At 32.0% G+C, this 19,378-nt stretch overlaps 1 protein-coding gene across 1 annotated transcript in view; it reads left to right on the top strand.

Moving 5' to 3' along the window:
* The window catches only part of LOC128167746 (uncharacterized), a 29,299-nt gene extending 10,164 nt beyond the window's left edge, over positions 1-19,135 (top strand). Inside the window, exons 3-26 of the mRNA XM_052833637.1 lie at positions 35-211; positions 2,735-2,901; positions 3,192-3,410; positions 4,506-4,670; positions 4,955-5,079; positions 5,170-5,334; positions 5,522-5,581; positions 5,742-5,786; positions 5,875-6,030; positions 7,119-7,227; positions 7,575-7,726; positions 7,821-8,018; positions 10,781-11,225; positions 11,298-11,479; positions 11,988-12,224; positions 12,380-12,550; positions 12,663-12,823; positions 13,508-14,138; positions 14,240-14,372; positions 14,469-14,716; positions 15,157-15,331; positions 15,463-16,725; positions 16,990-17,078; positions 17,521-19,135. Of these exons, the coding sequence (XP_052689597.1) occupies positions 35-211; positions 2,735-2,901; positions 3,192-3,410; positions 4,506-4,670; positions 4,955-5,079; positions 5,170-5,334; positions 5,522-5,581; positions 5,742-5,786; positions 5,875-6,030; positions 7,119-7,227; positions 7,575-7,726; positions 7,821-8,018; positions 10,781-11,225; positions 11,298-11,479; positions 11,988-12,224; positions 12,380-12,550; positions 12,663-12,823; positions 13,508-14,138; positions 14,240-14,372; positions 14,469-14,716; positions 15,157-15,331; positions 15,463-16,725; positions 16,990-17,078; positions 17,521-17,658 (5,611 nt within the window). The 3' untranslated portion in view covers positions 17,659-19,135. The remainder of the gene's footprint in view (positions 1-34; positions 212-2,734; positions 2,902-3,191; positions 3,411-4,505; positions 4,671-4,954; positions 5,080-5,169; positions 5,335-5,521; positions 5,582-5,741; positions 5,787-5,874; positions 6,031-7,118; positions 7,228-7,574; positions 7,727-7,820; positions 8,019-10,780; positions 11,226-11,297; positions 11,480-11,987; positions 12,225-12,379; positions 12,551-12,662; positions 12,824-13,507; positions 14,139-14,239; positions 14,373-14,468; positions 14,717-15,156; positions 15,332-15,462; positions 16,726-16,989; positions 17,079-17,520) is intronic.
* Positions 19,136-19,378: the final 243 nt, after the last annotated feature.

Genomic DNA, 19,378 nt, shown 5'->3' with positions numbered 1-19,378 from the left:
AGATTATACGGTTGTTTTTAAATTCATGTTTTAGTTCTGATAAAGAAAATAAAGGATGTCCAAGTAATGAACAAGACGGCAAGTGGGAACTAAAGATGGACAAAAAAAGAGCTTACGACATAGTTGTGACTGTAAAAAACAAAGAAAAGTCCTCATCCTTCCGCCAGCATATAAATCGCGTGAGGAAAGAAGTTCCTCTCATTGAAATAAGGTAAGTTATTTTGATAAGGATATATTATTGTTATTTTGATATTTTATTTAGACATCATGGTTCAGGCCCGTAGCATTGTTTTAGTTTACCTAAAAGTGTAGATTAAAGTTTGTTCAAATCATGATCCATGGGATTTACATATGAAAATATTGTAAATTAATCTCAAAAACTCAAAATTTATATATTCATTGGAAGACATAATCCTTAATATTTTTTCGTAGTTTGTAACAGTTGATTTGAACTAGAGGCTGATACGGGATTCATAAAAAGATAAAAAGGGGTAAAAAGACATGGTTCAGTTATTTGGTAAGATATGCAAATACCTAGGAATATATAAGCTATCATTGCACTCATTTCGATTCTTTTACTTGAATAGAATTTAGAAAAAATATTCTATGATAATAAATTTAGGTGTTATTACCGAACACACATGTGCTTTCACACATATAAAGATAAACCATGTATTAGAAAAGTTAAAATATATTCAGCTTATACTTACGAAGAAATGTAAACATACATTTTTAAGAATTATTACTTATACTTCCTTTGTCGTGGAAATGAATAATAGATGGAACAGCCATAAAACATGCTATTTAGTGCTCTTCTGCGGCTAAACATATAGTGCCAGAAACTTAGCCAGGAAAACTTCTTTTTAGATAGGATAGATACGATTTAACGATTAAGCACTTATCAAATTGGTTATGTGTTATGACGTTTCCTTGTATGCCGTGATCAGGTTTGCCGTGTGTTATTGTCGCAAAATTTCCAATGAAAATATAAGGAAAGTTTACATTGAATGTAAGTATTCATTATTGTACCCAGTTCAAATTCAGTTTTAATGAATCAAGAAATTTTGTAAAGCATGCAATCTGTAAGCAATTCGTGCTTTTTTTAAAAGCAGGGATGAGTAATTTTTTATCCCTCTGAGTATTTCTGCATTTAATTTTATTTTTTGCACTTCAGTGATATGTTTGCCCTGTTTGTCGCCAGCAGTTACAACTTATCGGAATAATCACATTAAATATTGTTGAAAAGTATGCACAATGGTCAGTCTGAATCAAAGAAACATACCAAAATACAGTTGTATACGTAGAGCTGCGTATTTTCTACGATCAATTCGCATTTTAAAAAAATTAACAAAAAAAAGTGTCTTGATGGTCGTGGCATCTAAAAAATCTAAAAACTATAATAATCTCCTTGAAAAGAACAGCGCTTTGTATTAAGATTTCGGAAAATATTCAAATGTTTAATCGGAAATATATAGTATGTTTCTTAGCAAAATAATAGTATAAAGCCAAACAATTTGCAATTAAAAACTTCCGTTGATCTGATGGGTATCCCACCCAGCCTCCTTTACAATTACCGTTCAATTTTTTTTTTTGAAAATGAAAAGAAAAAGCTTTTTGATACCAAGATTTGTTTAAGGTACCTTACTACGTATACACCTACACTTATACTTTTTAAGATACTACGTCACAAGATGGCGATTTAAATGTTTAGTTGAACTGTTTATATCGTTCGATAGGGTTGTATATCGTCGTAGGTCAGTGGTTAAAGTATTGAGCTTCTGAACCGCAGATCATGAGTTCGAATCTGCCTAAAGCTTTTGTTCATGTTAACTGAATTAATTTTTTGAAAATTGCATATTTATTTTGCCTTTTAGACTTAAATATTATTCTTCTCCGTTATGATATTTATCATAATCAAGTAATTTTCTGCTGATTAGAGAAAATATTTCACGGTGTAGTGAGCTACCTTAAATTTTGGTCAGCATGTTGTTTTGATATGTCATCAGTGTTATTTTGAAGTAATGAAAATTGGGGCCTGCGATGTCAATTTTTTAAGATAAGGATTCAAAGGTATTTTTTTTGGGGGGGGGGGGGGTTTAATCTTTTCAAACTTTTTATATATTTGCATAATTATTAGTTAAAGATCTATCTTAAGTTGAACTCTAGCTGCTAAATCATCAGTGAAGAGCATTTAAAAAAGAAAATTGCATCAATTTGACTTTTTATTTACTTCCTCTATAAAACCTTCTTCTTGAAAAAAGAACTCTTCAAAAATCTTATCTGTTGATTGATTTTAGATTAAGAAAGGTTGTGCAGTAATGAAATAATACTATTTCTGTGCTGAAAAATAATCAATACCTCATTACTTCTTTTAAAAATAATCATCAGTGCTTTAACATTAAACCGCGACAAGTGAGATACCTTGAAGAGAGGATTTAAAACCAGATTAATATAATATTTAGTCAAAGAGTGTGATGTATTCACTTGTGTTCAAGTTTTCAGATTTGAATCAATTAATTCATTATAAGAAATGTTCGATATCTATTACATGTATTAGTAATAATAGATATCTGCCTCCCAACTATTTATTTTTGCGGTGATATTTTATTAATATGATATTTGGGAGTCAGTTATCTCTATCCACTAGATGTATTTCAGATGGCAGAGTGAATACATACGCTGTGTTTCAGGTTTCTTCATTACCATCAAGTTTTACATATAAAGTTTGTTCTAGGTGCTTATTCAACTGCGGACAAAAACATGTGGCGTCAAAGAGAATCATTTTTAAAGTCGTTTGCACAGACTGCAAATCTAGAAGAAAAAACTACCAGTGGACCCTTCTTAGATATGACTCATCCCGTTTCGTGCCCCAGGACATTGAAAACCTGATTTTAAGCCATAGTATGATTTAAATTATTTTCACACAATTTACACTGTTTAGTATGATAAGAGAATATTGCATGTATTATGTTTTGGTTTTCAATAAATGTTCTCATAACATGCATGAAAATTATTGCATACATTTATAATTGGACACCATTAGATGGTTTGATGTAACACTTATCTGTTCATCAATTCTTTTGTTACCTTTCAGGTAGTTCCTATATATTACATGTAGTATCTAATGTTAAACAACATTTGATGTATGTTGGTTGTTTGATTTTGATTTTAATTTTCTGTTAATTCTCTAGATACACAGAAACAGATAATAATATTTAGGGAAAAGTCTTTGGACCCAAGTTCGAGATACAAATTGAAAGTCGAACAAAAGGAGATTTGGTCTCGTTGCCGCCGTTTCATTTGGTCGACGGGATGCAAGGCAAAAAACGGAACTGCTAGCCAGGTTTCAGTTGAATTGGAGACGGTCAGTCCTCCTGCTAATGGCGAGTGTCTTCTTGAACCACAGTCAGGTACTATATCGGTTTAAGGTGGATCGACACAATGTATGTAAGATGGATCAATAAAGTATTTTGTAATATAATTTCACAAAAAGAGACCGATATCGGCTTTATCATTTTATACGATTTTTTTCTTTAACTTGGATATATATGTCAAAGACAGTCAGGTCAATGTTTGGTTTTTTTTTCTACATAAAAAAGTAATGAAATTAAAACCGTGTTTTATATCTTTCAAATCCATATAGGAAATAAAATAATTAAGAGTGAAATAAATTTTAAATCAAACAACAATTATAAGTCAATAAATGTACAAAACATTTTACAACTTCAACAACCTACAAATTTTTTTAAAACCGCGATGCGTTCCAACTTCATATTTATTTGTTTACTTACAATCGGGATAGGTTTAAATTTTAGATTTTCTTTTAAATTCACAACTTTGTTTTCATTTCTCGTTTAAAACTGATTTTATGGTAATATTCATTTTAGGAATATTTTTTTTTTATAAAAATTGAGTGTATGATAAAATTCATTTTATAAATATTTTTCATCCACAAAATTTTAAAGTTTATTTGGAAGTCTCTGACATGTATGTATAGAAAAATAGTGCAGTGCATAATTTGATGTCTTTATGATTGTATATGTGTTGTTTTTACACAGTGTTTTACTCATACACATATTCTTTAAGATATTTAAATATTTGTTTGCTAAAAAAAATTCATTGTGCAATTTATTGTTTTTGTACAGCTACAAAGGATATTGATAGTTCGTTATCAAACTATATGAAGTGTCAGTTTTCATTTTATGGTATTTCTCGTTGTTTCAGATTATTTCACTCATATGAACAAATTTGAAAATATAAATGAGCAAACTATATTTTTTAACATTTAAAACTCAAGAGTGCTATTAAGCAGCGATGGATTCTTGATAGGCTATACTTAAACCAATGGTAGTTCATCGTGAGAAGCCACCTGTAACTTATTTTACAAATAGAAAATGGAGATTATTTAATTGTTTCTGATCCAGTGATGGTGTACATCAATTAAATTTTCAAGTAAAGTTTGTACATAAAAGCTTTTGTAATAAAGTTAATATCGCTTTTTACAGGATATGCATTGACAACTTCTTTTAATATCAGCTGTGATGGATGGACAAGCGGTTATACAAGCGATGGATCCTTTAAATACCCTTTATTTTATAACTACAATGCCTCAATTTTCCAAAGAATTGGAGATGAAACGTATGGTTTCTCCACAGTACTATACAGCGGATGTGAGTATTCTCTTTTTAATCTTCGAAAATAGAAAGACATAATAAAAATAGCATTTAATTAAGAGTAAATTTCTATCTTAAAATCAATGCTATATACAGGTGTGTGGAATGACATAGAATATTTCAAATCAACCTTCGAAATCAAAGATTGAATTTTAAAAAAAAAATTAACAACATTCCTTTTCATTCGTCTCATAACATTTTCTTCACTAATTTTTTTTTCTTACCTAAACTACAGAATTATGCCTAAAGTCATTTTAGCGATATTTTTGTGCTTTTTTCAGATGAAAGCTCAGTTAAAAATTTAAAATTGCCTGCGGGGTATGAATTGAGTTCAAGAGAAGTGGACATCTCTGTTCAGGTCATTGACTACCTAGGTGAAATGCAAGAATGGACGAAAACTGTAACGGCAAGTTTTCTCCTTTCGTTTATGTAAACTCTAATTTGTAATACTATTTCACAAAATAATTTCTCTCCCTAATGCACTATTTTCTTTTAGGTTTATCCACTGAATGAAACTTTGACATCAGATGAAGAATATAAACAACGCGTTTTGTTTGAAAATTTTGATAGTTTGACCGAAGAGGAAAAACGAAATGGGAATTATCTCTCACAACTTAATCTTATTGTGTCTCTTTCCTCCATGTTTACTAATGAATCAACGGTATAAACACTTTTTAAATATACATAGAAATTTGCCTTTAACAGCGCAATTCAAATTATTGAATCATGAATATAAAAAGATAATAATTGAAATATGGTACCTTGTTTTAAAAACGATGCATTGAATTGATTTTTTTCTAATTATAACATAAATTACAAGCATCATATTCCTTTTATTTACCAATTAGACGGACAACTCATCCTATGGAATACAGACCATTTTATCCAAAACAACATCTTGCAATTCAGTGAGTGTATTTATATTGACTGTTCTACTTTTCTTTCCATTTGTTAAAAAATAATTGAGAATATAACTGAAAGACAAAATTAATACATGTATATGTAAATTTATGTGTATGACCTTTATAAACATAATTAACATTTATTTTTACGAGCCATTATTTTCAGGCTGATCCATTCATTGAAAAAAGATTGATATCAGAATATTCAAAGGTAAATAGTTTGGATTTGGATTTCATACATCAACTTTACAGAATTCTTTTAGCTGTTTTGGTAAAGCATGTTTATTTTTTTTTTAAAGAAAGTAGAAGAAATTGTGAACAATATGTACAGGATAGTTGAGATTACATATGACAATGACGGAAATACAACACTCAAACTTCCGGTGATAAACCAGATATCCTGGACGATACATTCTGTGACAAGATATCATCAATATCTTACAACGACCAGTATAGTATGTACCTAAGATTAAAAAGGATTAGTCTATATCCGAAATTTGAAATACGAAATTCGGAATGAAATATTGGACATCTGAAGTTTGAAATTCGTTAAAGAGATACAACTATAAAACAAGTTACAATACTGTAAACGTATCGTTTTGACTGTATGATGGGTTGTTGTTTGTTTGTTTTTTGTTGTTTTTTGGGGGGGTGTCTCTTTCTGCAAAAAGTGCGTTCCTCTAAATCAAGTACATCGATAAATGGCTTTCCTTTTTTTAATATGAATAGCTACATACGCTTATTCAAATCCACGCTTAACTGTCAGAAAATCAAAAGTAATATCCGCTAAATATCGTACACGCTAAATACATGTACATGTATCAGCGTTTACAGTATATACAAGAGTGTATCTTTGAAACAGCGTGCTTTTTTCTTTATTTTCATGTTTTCTTTTTACAAAAATCTCCCGTTCATGCACTTCTGACCTATTCACTTTAACTTACTTACTCTGTTCTTTCGTGCTGGTTAGCACCGAAGGACATTACTAGAAACTTAAAAACGAGTCTTATTGTCTATCTCTTACGCTCCTTGTCCAGTTGTTCGTTAGAATAATTATATGATATTAGGTTTTAAGATCACAACTCTAGCATAACATGATAAAAAAAAATGTGTTTCTCATAACCATATAATCTCACTGGCATATGTAGAAAAGTTGAAATTTCACAAGGCTTTACAAAAACAAATATCCTATATTTATGTACCAGGCTAATCTAATGAAGTGTGTTTAGTTCATTACAACATTATTTCACTTTTTCTGTCAATTTCCTTTATTTGGGATAGATTTCCTTAATTTTATGATTAGATGGATCAATGTTAACTATGCTTTGCAACATTTATCATAATTTGGAAAATTGAATTATTGTGTTCTGTAATCTTTAACGCTGAATTTCGTATTTCATGTCCTTGAAATTACATACGCATAATGCTTCATTCTATTTTTTAAGGCTTAACGTTTCTTCCGTTGTTAAAAACTTCTAGCAAAATAGACTGTGAATAATGAATTAATGCGTTGACTTATCGGGAAGAATTTTCATAATTTCAGGAACAAATATTTAAAATATTTAAGATGTTTGCACAGCGATTTGACGAAAATTATAAATTTAAACCATTTTTGATGAAATACAAAGATACAATGGATAGCATTGCAAAAGGTATGGTTCTTAAATTTATTTTCGAGCTGTATCTCACAGAAATTCCATTTTATTACATGCCTTCCTATTTGATACAGACCTTACTCGGCCAAAGCACACCTAGTTTTGAATCCTACATGTACCAAGATGATGTGACATGCCCTGTAACCTTTTCCCCCATCCATATATCTAATCATATTCAAACTGAACTGTAATTTGTAATGAAGTTTCTTTAAATCATAAATTAAAGACATGTTTAATTTTAGACATATGATAGATCTTATTTGTACACTTATAAGTAATGCAGTTTTGCTTAACAAAATATCTTATGCCATTGTAGTTTTCAATTTTCGATGCACTTTTTTCAGGAATGTTAACTGTTTTGCGATCTATAATAGTTAAAATAACATCGGAAGTTGCGCGGGTAAATGATAGTATGTGGAAAGATGCTGAAGAAAAAAACTGTAAGAAATATCTAGAAAATTTTCTAAACTCAACACAGGAGGATTTTCAAAGCAAGGTATAATACATAATCTCAATGAATTCATGTTCCTTATTCTATGAGTTTTACTTGAATTTCGATGTACTAATTGGCTGCTTTACAAATTTTGTAGCATTTAGCATATCACAAAGAAATAGAAAACATAGTTATGTCGCTACAAAAAACCATAATCTCTGTCCTTGTCAAAGGAGAAAGCATGGCACTTGACCTCTTTGGTACCAAATTTAACTTGACTCGTACTGAGCTTGCAGATAAATCTGAGGGGATTGATATTCCTGTGTTGGACGAAGAAGATGAAATAAGATGTGAGGTATCAAAATTGTGTTTTTGTTCAATAAATACGGATCTGATTCGAATACATATTCTTAATGTTTGAATGGTATGAATATAATTTTTCACAAAATGTCATCACTATTTGCCAAGTTTATTATTGATCATCATTTTGAATAAATTTAGGATTCATTTCTTTTTTTTTTTGATTTAATGAATGATAATCGTACAAGGCTGTTCTAAAATTATTTTAAAAATTTACTCTTACTATGATTAATTTTACAAAAATACAGATTAAGGAAATGGTCAACAATCCATCAGATCTGCTTTAAACTTTTAAAAATTATAGTTTTGGTCATAAACTATTATTTTGGAAAAGAAAAAGAAATAAATATTTTTTTGGTATTAATTTAAACATTTTCCTTTACTTTATGCAAAATCTTCTGTTTAAAGGAGGCGAATAAAGTCTAAAAATGGTCACGACCTCTAGCCCTCTTTAATGTAGATAATCAGACGAAAACTTACATTCTTCTGGGCAATTGTGTTCTGCTTTCATACCAGTACATGTATGAACATGTCGTCAAAAACTATTTTTAGGTCACCTGAGTAAACTCAGGTGACCTATTGGTATCCGTTTTCATCCGTCGTCGTGCAACGTGCGTCTTGCGTTAACAATTGTACATTTTTAACTTCTTCTTAAAAACTACAAGGCTGATTGTTACCATTTTTGATATGAGGCGTCTCTATGGTAAGAGAAATCTAAATTGTAAAATTCATGGCTCTACCACCCCCGGGGCGCCACATGTGGGGCAAAATATGAAAAAAAGGCCAAATTTTCAAAAATCTTCTTCTCTACTCCCATACATGTAAGGAAAAAACTGTTTGCATAGTTATTATGTCAATGAAGCCGTCTACTATAATTATGAAATGGCCCCTGGGTCAGGGATTCTGGCACTAGGGTGGGGTCAATATGGCCATATAGTAAAAATATATTAAATCTTAAAATCTTCTTCTCTACTATCATATATATTTGTTAAAAACTAAATGCATTATAATGATGTCCATGAAGCCCTCTACCTAAATTGTGACATTCATGACCCCTGGATCAGGGGTTCAGGCTCTAGGGTGGGGCTAATATGGCCATATAGTTAAAATGTATTAAATCTTAGAAAATCTTCCTCTCTACCCCCATATATATTTGTTAAAAACTAAATGCATGATTATGATGTCCATGAAGCCCTCTACCAAAATTGTGAAATCCATGACCCCTTGGTCAGGGGTTCTGGCTCTAGGGTAGGGCCAATATGGCCATATACTAAAAATGTATTAAATCTTGGAAAATCTTCGTCTCTACTTCCAAATATATTTGTTAAAAACTAAATGCCTGGTTATGATGTCCATGAGGTCCTCTACCAAAATTGTGAAATTCATGACCTCTGGGTCAGGGGTTCTGGCTCTAGGGTAGGGCCAATATGGCCATATAGTTAAAACGTATTAAATCTTAGAAAATCTTCTTCTTTACTCCCATATATATTTGTTAAAAACTAAATGCATGATTATGATGTCCATTAGACCCTCTACTTAAATTGTGAAATTCATGACCCCTGGATCAGGAGTTCAGGCTCTAGGGTGGGGCCAATATGACCATATAGTAAAAAAGAAGTAAATCTTAGAAAATCTTCTTCTCTACTCCCACAAATGTGGGCAAAATACTGGATACATGGTTATGATGTCCACTAACTCCTCTACCTAAATTGTGAAATTTATTGCCCCAGGGTCAGGGGTTCAGGACATGAGGGGGGGGGGGGGGCAATATGGCAAGTCCGCTGGAGTATGGGTTTTGACTTTAGGGCAGGGTCAAAATGGATGTATAGGTGTTAATGCATATAATGTTAAAAAATTACATGTATATTCTTTTCTCCTACACACCTGAAAGAAAAACTGCATTCATGATTTTGTTGACCAGATCTTTAAGTTTTTCGCCAAAATTTAGGTTTCACAGTTCTTTTTGAAAGATTACAGGCAGGGAGGTGGTCGTCATTACAAATTTATAATTTTATACTCCAGAATGAAACCTAATTAATTAAATGCATATACGAGACTCCTCGACAAGTTTATATATGGGTAATACTCTACTCAGGTGACCGTTAAGGCAAATTATTGACCTCTTGTTTAAATAAGTCCTTTCTTCCGTACTGTCTTTGTACAAACAGCATCTTCATCTGAAAAGGTGATCTCCCGATTGCCTAACCTTTTAAATGAATGCTAGGTGCCTCTTATTATACTTTGAAAATCGAAAATTCTTAAATTTTTTACGATAGCAAACCGTCGCCTTGCGCGTCCGTTGTTTACTAGCCTTGACTGATTGCCTAGTATGATGTCACCGTTTATAAATCAGCGAATCAGAAGCGATTAATTAAAATAGAGGGAATATTCTCTGGATATTATTCATAGCCGGTCAATATTACAAAAATATTGACCGGTCAATATATTTCGGCCGAGCTAATATTACAGTTATTGACTATTCGTCTATATAGAGTTACGTAGTGGTACCACGACTTTCGACATGATAATTAACGTTTAAACCAGCTTTCCAATACTTTTAAAGATTACTGGATTAAATTCATTCTTAAAGTTTGGTTTCAACAAGTTGATTATAAAGGAAAATAAATGTCTCAAATTTTTTCAAACAGTCCTCGAACATCTGAAAATTATCAACCAAATGTTTAAAAAGAATAAAAGTTGTTAAATGGAACGGAAAAAAAATCATATCTATAATTCTTTATTTTGTGGTTGTTTTAGGAATACGAATATGACGGTAGTTACAATCCATATGCAGCCATAGAAAACGGTAACAACGTTAATACCTTAGTGAAAACGTCACATTGTTCGACCGGTCATTCTCTTCCAATTGTGATAAAATTAACACCATCAGAAAAAGTCCAGCGAATAGAAGCTCAAATTGATTCAAATGACCCAGAACAAATGATATATCTTACGCTGAATGCCAACAAGAAAGCTATTATTATGTATTTCCGTCCAGTGGATATCGATATTCAATCAAGAAAAAGAAATTCCATATATACTGTGTATGTTCGACATAATGTAAGACCAACGACTAGAGTTCATGACTTTTCCAAGAAATTAACGCTGAATGATTGGTCAGGGAAACTGGGGTTCAAAGTATTTGTCCATAAAGGTGTCTGTGGCAATAACACATGTTTTTTAGGATTTAAACCATTAAATGGTAAGTTTTCGTTACTGAAATTATCCTATTTTCTCACATACAATATTGATGATACAAAATGTTTTTAAACAGTGAAGATAGCAAAATCCCCCAATTCAACTATGTCTCGATCAAAGAGGCAAACGTCAGCAGAGTCGTCTTCGAAAAATAGTTCGAAGGTAGACCTTCTAGACGTTGATTTAGATGCCCTGGTAACAACTGTAGGATGTTCTGCAAAAAAAGATAATGGATCGTGGGAGGATGATTCATGTCAGGTAAGATTCTATCAAAATGCTTAGAAAATTAATTAAATTTTTCAATCACATCAATTATGTAGACATCAAATTTTGTCGAAATTAAGATGAAGAACTTCCATCATGTTGTCATGCAAAGAATGTTCAAGAGGGCAAACAAATTTTAAATATATGTTAAAAATTTGCATTCATTCGATGGATAAAAACTTGCTGGCAACGTGACCATTCTTCAGTTGCCATGTAGGTGAACCTGTAAAAATATGTTAGTTGTCGTGTGATCATTTAATGAATGCTTGCTTGTCTTATTGGTAATATGTAATGTAAAATATTATGCTTATTCACCAACGTTTAATCAATACGTTCGATTTCCTTACGTTTTCTTTATGGAAATAACAGAGCTCAAGCATCTGTAGCTGCATAAATCTCAGAAAAGTACTTTTTAACAAACAAAAAATGAAAATGTGTTTATTCAGCCTAACATCTGCCCAATAATTCAAGAAAAAAATGGAAATTTTGGTTTTGAATTTAGCCTCTTCCGATGTCTTCCATTTATGAAGTACGATGTAGATGTGTGGATATACCATCTAGTCAACGCGGTGTCGTGTATGGATCTTCGTTTGCTGTAAATCCAATCAATTTCCATAAAGCTTTTTTAGCTTTCGACATAAGTAACGCTGCAGTTTATGGAACTATTGTCGCAATTCTACTTTTGTATGTCTTTTTAATCGTAATATTACGACGAAAGGATATTGAGGACATTGATAAGGTACCATATTAATCATTTTATTAGTTGAAATCTTGTAGAGCGAAGCATTTTGATAAAGTCAAGCCACATTGAAGTATCAATGCGCAACATAATTGCATGAATCCAATGAATATGTGGGGTGACATTTGTAATAAACTTATTTTGTTTTTGTTTAGTGGACAATCCGATTTCTCTGTGACAACGGTAGAGATGATGAATACTTTTACCTGGTGACTGTAATCACTGGGCTGCGCGCTGGTGCAGGGACGACATCCGTTGTTAATTTTGTTTTGTATGGTGAATTTGGAGATAGTGGAATTCGTGTACTTAGTAATGATTTGAAGATGGTTAATACATTTTATTGTTATATTTGTATTTCACAAAATATAGTTGTTTTTTTTAATTCAAGGTAGTCGGCCTTTTGAAATTTAGCTACTTATCGCCATAATTTCTAAATAGGAATTCAGCACTGGAAGTGTCAATCGATTTGTCATGTCAACTTCTAAACACTTGGGAAGATTGTTAAACTTATGGATTTGGCACGACTTCTCAGGAAATGGACCGTATCAAAACTGGTATTTGTCGACTGTAAGCTTTGATGATATGACAACAAGGGAAAGGTATGAAAATTTGCCTTGTATTGTATTAAGTGCTATTATAAGTTTTTAAAGTGCTATTATAAGTTTTCTAAAGTGTTTTTAATTGTGGTATTAGTAGTAAGTTTGATCAGGGTTTATTTTTTTATTTTTTATAGTTAATGTATAGCTAAACCACCCTGCAAACAAAATTAACATAAGCAACCTAACACAAATTAAATTTGTTGAATAATAAATGAATAAATTTATTGTTTGTAAAAGAGTTGTTTCATCAATTTTTGTTGGGTACTAATTTTCGTGTATTCGTTTTCGTTATAGACTTTGACAATATTTTGTTTTGTAATGGATCTACTAGTATAAATAAAAGATGTTGGGTTAAAGTCCGACATGCTTGTAAGATGAGTGATTTGTCCATTGGTATGAAGAATATGAAAAACTTGTTTATCATCTTTGGGATTATAATTCTTTTTTTTATATATACTTGTATCACAGATTGGCTTATAATCACGATGGTTTCATTTCAAGGTTTTCGATTTATCAATTTTTCGCAATATTAAACCCGTTGTGAATTCTATCATTTTTTTTCAATGCTTTTACTCTGTTTAGTGTGCCATTATTTGCAGCGTGAAATTAAAACCATTGCAATTGTTACTTTAAAAGAAAAAGTGAAAATTTAATTTTGAAACGACGGATTTTTCACTATTTCAGGTACTTTTTTCATTTTGATACCTGGTTTGCTCTGGACAAGTTTAATGGATTGACCGAGTGTTTGGCGAACGCGCTTGGTAAAAATGATTCAAAAGTGCACTTTTCCGATCAACTTTTTTACAACTTGACGGAAAATAATCTATGGGTGTCTACATTTCTACGTCCTGATGAAAGTTCTTTTACACGCGTTCAGCGATTGTCATGTGTTGTTACCTTCTTTTTCTTGGCAATGCTAGGTAATGCAATGTTTTATCAAGCGCCAGGATTTGGTGAAGAAGTGCTTAAAATAGGAATTATATCATTTTCTTTAACCACAATAATATCATCGTTGAAATCAGTGGCAGTCACAACGCTACCAGTTCTATTCGTGACACTTGTCTTCAAACACACGAAAGAAAAGGAGACAAAATCTAATGTAAAAGGCATATCAAGACTCATTAAACAAAAACCAAAAACGCTTCCTTTCTGGATGCGTTACGTTGCTTGGGCAACTATAGTTCTGACGATTTCTTCTAGCGCGGTTATTCTTATCCTGTACAGTATGCTGTGGGGCAGAGCAAAATCAAATGAATGGTTGTCATCTTTTATGTTCTCCTTTTTCGAATCTGCGACGTGTGTTGATCCTTTAAAGGTTAGGAATGTTGAACTCACTGACAATATTCTAATATTTTGCAAGAAAGGTGTGCTGCTATATAATTGTGTAAATGAATATTCAATTCTTGTTTCTTTAAGGTATTGTTCGTGGCTGCATTGTTTTCTTTCGTTGTTAAAGACCCCAACAACCTTCGACACATTGAGCTCGATGTAGATCGTTTAAAAAAATATAGCGTTTACCATATAGACAGAAACAGTAGCTGCTACCTTGGTAAGCGTTGCGATTTGCCAAATGTTTTAGACAAATGGGGAAAAACAGTGTGTATTTTTTTTCCTAATGATATTTATTTTCACTTTGTCCTTATAGAGTTCGTTGGTGCCGTATTTCATCAGCAAAAACCTTCAAACAATCTAAAAACGCCCCAAATCCGCAAAAGACAACGACAGACTGCTTATGCCAGAAAAAGCTTCCGTGACCTTGTTGTCTCCCTTGTAATGGCTTCAAGTGTTGTTGCAATTGGCTATGCAGAGTTTGATGTGCAGTCATTTTACCTTCAAGACAACGTTAGAAACTACCTTGTCAGTAACGGTTACGGCCAATTCGGATTTTCGGCTGTAAGTTGTATTAAATCAATTTTGATAATTTGTACCAGGCACGTAGCATCGGGGGGGGGGGGGGGGGGGGGGGGGGGGGGCAGGGGAGTCCTGCCCCCCCCCCCCCCACTTTTTCTCGCAGCAACAAATTTTTTAAAATTTACGTATAAAAAATTAAATTATCATGGAGTTGCCCCCCCCCCCCCCCCCCCCACTTTTTTGGGAGTATGTAAAAAAATTGATATGAAATAAGTAAATGAGGAATGAAATTGAAGTAATACCCCCCCCCCCCCCCACGGATTAGGATTTTACGTTCCTGCGTATTTATCTGTTGGTGATGATATGTTGGTAGTAATTCTACAATTAATTCATTGATAACGTGTTTGTGTTTGTATGCACGTATGATTTTATCTAAATACTGATTTAAAAATGTAAAAATATTTGTTTCTTTTTTCTTTGAGGTCAATGATACGGTAGGTTTTTATCAATGGATGAACCAAACTTTTATACCGGCGAATTATCCCGAAAAGACTTACAGTGGTGCTGAGCTAGATATATTACAGAAACAAATGTTCGGCGACTTAGCAAGCATAAGAGTAGGTCCTGCGAGAATCAGACAGGTTCGAATGCCGGAACGTACGTAACGTCTTGCTAAGTATAACATTTTTATTTTAAGATGTATGATTATATATTATTATAATCACGCATTATTAAAATTTTTGCATTGTTACTTAAATGAGAAACAAACTTCTGTAACTCTGTTTTAGGCCGATGTGATGTCGGTTTGTTTCGTACTGGGCATACATGTTGTGGGAGTTACGAAGCGTTGGAAGAGGATAAAGAACATTATTGTCCGAATTGGAAGCGGGGTTCCTGTTTAAGCACCGGATTTATTCCTAATGCTTGGTCATACGTTGATTCAAGCACAATATGGGGCCTTCCTATTTCCGCAGTATATAACACATACAGTGGTGGTGGTTATTTTTTTCTACTTGACGAAGAACGTAGCCAAGCACTACGCCAGATCAAGGATGCCGAAGAGAGCAATTGGATAGATAGATATACCAGGGCAGTTATTACAGAATTGACTTTATATAACCCGAATTCGGATATGTTTCTTAACGCCGTTCTAGTCCTTGAGGTTTTAGAGCATGGATTTGCAATACCAGATTCTCATCTTCGACCTTTCACCAAATCCTTAGAATTTGATCAGTGTTCTGTTTCGTTGCAAGCTTCGTTTGCAATATTTTTTATATACATAATTGTGCTATTTGTGGATATTGTACATCAACTCATTACTAATTGTAAAAACGTCGTAAGAACTGTTTGGCTTTGGGTGGATATCATTTTTGGGTTGGCATCTGTTTCTTCTATTATTCTATTCATAGTTCGCAAAGGTATATCCGACAAGGCAGTGAAAATGTTTTATGACCAAACGTACACTGGGGAAAATCAGTTTATCAATTTCTATCAGATTATTGTTCTAAACATCGTCATACAAGTGTTACTTGGATTTATTTCCTTTATGGCAATTTTGAGAGTTCTACGAGCGTTTGAATACAGCAAAAAATTGTCTGCCTTCTGGGTCGTTATAGCAAACTCCGCTCGTCCTCTTTTGGGATTTTTTGTCATATTTGTGATAACATTATGTGCATTTGCATCTCTTGTGTATCTTCTTTTTGGGAAACATGTGTTTTCCTTTAGAAACATGCAAAATGTGTTTGGAAGTTTGGCAAACACTCTCATAGGAAAGAATGATGTTAAAATTCTTACGAGTATTTCACCTTTGTTTGCATTAGTTTTTTATTTCACATACGGCTGTTCTGTCAGTTTCCTTTTGTTAAATGTATTTGCTGCAATTCTGAACGAAACTATTGACCGAGTAAAAAGAGATGCGAAACAAAGTGATATTTTTGGCATTGGTGATTATATCTTGTCAGTTGCAAAAGATATTGTATCAATTATTCATCCTGTGAAAAGAAAAATCGCCAATCTGACGAGGAATCAAACAGCGGAGGATCCAGAGAAAGGTACACCAGAAATGTGCATATGTTAATTAATGGTAATTGCTATGTTGTAATCAGAGGGGAAAATTATTTTCCCGGAAACAACTAGTACTCAACTACCTTGAAATTTGTCTTAATTTGACATTGAATCTAGTATTTTACATCTATTCAGATATCTACGTCAAAGATACATGTATCTTATAAGATACATGTATATATTATATAGTGTGAATATTGTTCTTGCCATTTTTTTAAACTTCTATTTAAATTTAATCTATGTTTGTTTAGATCATCCTCGGAATGGGGAAGCTGAGCAAGGAGTGGATGTGCACTCTGTTATCCGGGTTCTTCGATGGGTATTCCGAACCAATGAAAAGGTCTATTTTAGAATTTTTTATAGCTATATTTCCCTTTGTAACGTCGATTTTTTTTAAATATTAAAATTTAATGATATGAATTTATTTTAGATTTGTTTTTAGTTTAGTGTGTTTTTAGATACGTGTAGTTCTGTAGTTGTGTGATTTGTGTACTTTTGGTATTAATTTATATACTACATAAAATTGAGTTAAAGTTAAAGATATGATTCGAAATTTTCCCTCTTTCTCATTTATACAAAAAGAAACTTTCAAGACTTTTTTAATCATTTTTTAACCATGGGAAAAAATGAATACTATATACTTTATCAAATGATTTACTCTAAACTAACATCATGCCATTGACAAATCAAATCCAAAAGAGACTTGAAATATACAAGGACCTTTTAATATATATTCATATGTCTGTTTATTCAATTCAAACATTTTTTTTTCAATTTTCCAGGAAAAGGTGAGAAAATCAAGCTATGCTGAAAGTTACATTATTTCCGACGACGAGGACTCGGTGCAGGAGAATCCTAAAACTGACAAGGAAATAGATGAACTATGTCTAAGCAATCATAAAAGTTATAAATTCCTTTAACACTCAGTAATACAATTTATTTCACAGTTTATGGGTTTTAAGAATAATAATATTTTTATGTATATATAAGTATTTTTGTATAGTTTAGTGACAGTAATGTTTATGAGATGAAATTGAAGAGAACAAACAGAAAGAGGCTACAAATAGTGTTATTTGTGTAAACGTTTATTGACATTATTTTTCAGTCATTTCGTTTTAATCTGTAAGTGTTTACTTTTACACACATCTGAGTTCTTAAACAAAACATCATTTAAATACTTCTACATGTAGATATTTTCTTCAATTCTGATGCCATGTTTTTAATATCTCTTTTTAACGGGGTTTTCGAAAGGCAAAAACCTATTATTGAAATTGTGAAAATGGCATACGGGCAGATGGGCTGGCGGCTGCACCCCTATTGTATTGATAATTCCTCTTACAGTTTTTAAGATAGGATTTTTGTAAATCAGTTGTACAGATACAAAATGTATGAGAGATGTGCATATTATTTGAATTTTGATTTTTGATAATTTATGCAAAAATATCAGCTATTGAACTTAACCATGTTTTCATAATATTGCACATAGTGTACCCCTATTGTAGGAATACTTCCTCTTACATTTTTCAAGATAGAGGATTTCTGTTTTGCAGATCACTTGTACTTAAAACAGAAATGTGCATATTGCTTGGATTTTGATTTTGATAGTTTGCAAAAATACAAGCCGTTGAACTTTTTTAAAAGTAATACTAGTATTGCATATAGGGTACCCCTATTGTATGAATAATTCCTCCTACAGTTTTTAAGATAAGATGTTTTTGTTTTGCGGATCAATTGTATCCAGATCAAAGATGTGCATGTGACTTGGATTCTGATTTTTTATAATTTATGCCAACAATTTCAGCTATTGAATATTGCATATAGAGTACCCCATTTCTCATGATATGTAGTGTTTATAACATTAGGGTTGAAAATGGATAATAGATACTGTTCATGAAAAAGGTTTTCTGTCACATGGACAGCTTTTCTCTTGTTATTCTTTGATTTTAACTGAAAACAAAGCATTTTTACAGCATTATTGTAAATAATAGCATTTATGTAAATTGTGATATGTTATTTTTATGCTAGTACCAATAATAGTAGTCTAGTCATAATATTATCCTTAATCATTTTTTTGGGAACTGACCGGTTAATTTATTGACTTTTAAATTACGATTCCATCCTGTTAATTTGGCTTTATTTAAGATGTGGCTTCGGTGGACAACATATATTTCAATGCTTGACTTGTGGTCTCTGTCTGTTCACTTTCTTGCGTACCTACATGTATATTGATGTTTTTTATGAATGATAATGTATTAGCGATGTTTATATCTGCCCTTTTCATTGTTTACATTTTGCACACATGTATAAACATGCACTTTATTGATTAATAGTATTTTATATTGTTTAAAACGATTCTTCACAGGAATGGAATAAATAAAGATTTAATAAATGAATGAATGAATCATTTTAGTTCTCCCCTGGCGAATGAAAAATTAGCAGGCTGCAGAGAGCAGATTTACACTATAAAACAAATGGGTAGTGAGAGAAATATGAAAAACTAACGCTAGAAGATTTTTTTACCAAACCCGTAATTATTATCTAATTATAAAATTATGTTCCAAGTTTAAGTGCAAAAGTTTTCGATGTTTTGTTAAACTGACATGTTCGAGTATGAATTTTAAAAGAATCGTTGGTACTGAT

This window comes from Crassostrea angulata, chromosome 10 (assembly GCF_025612915.1).
Source record: "Crassostrea angulata isolate pt1a10 chromosome 10, ASM2561291v2, whole genome shotgun sequence".
Classification (NCBI taxonomy): Eukaryota; Metazoa; Mollusca; class Bivalvia; order Ostreida; family Ostreidae; genus Magallana; species Magallana angulata.
Note: the sequence above shows the minus strand (reverse complement) of the source record. Positions and strands in the feature narration are given on the sequence as shown.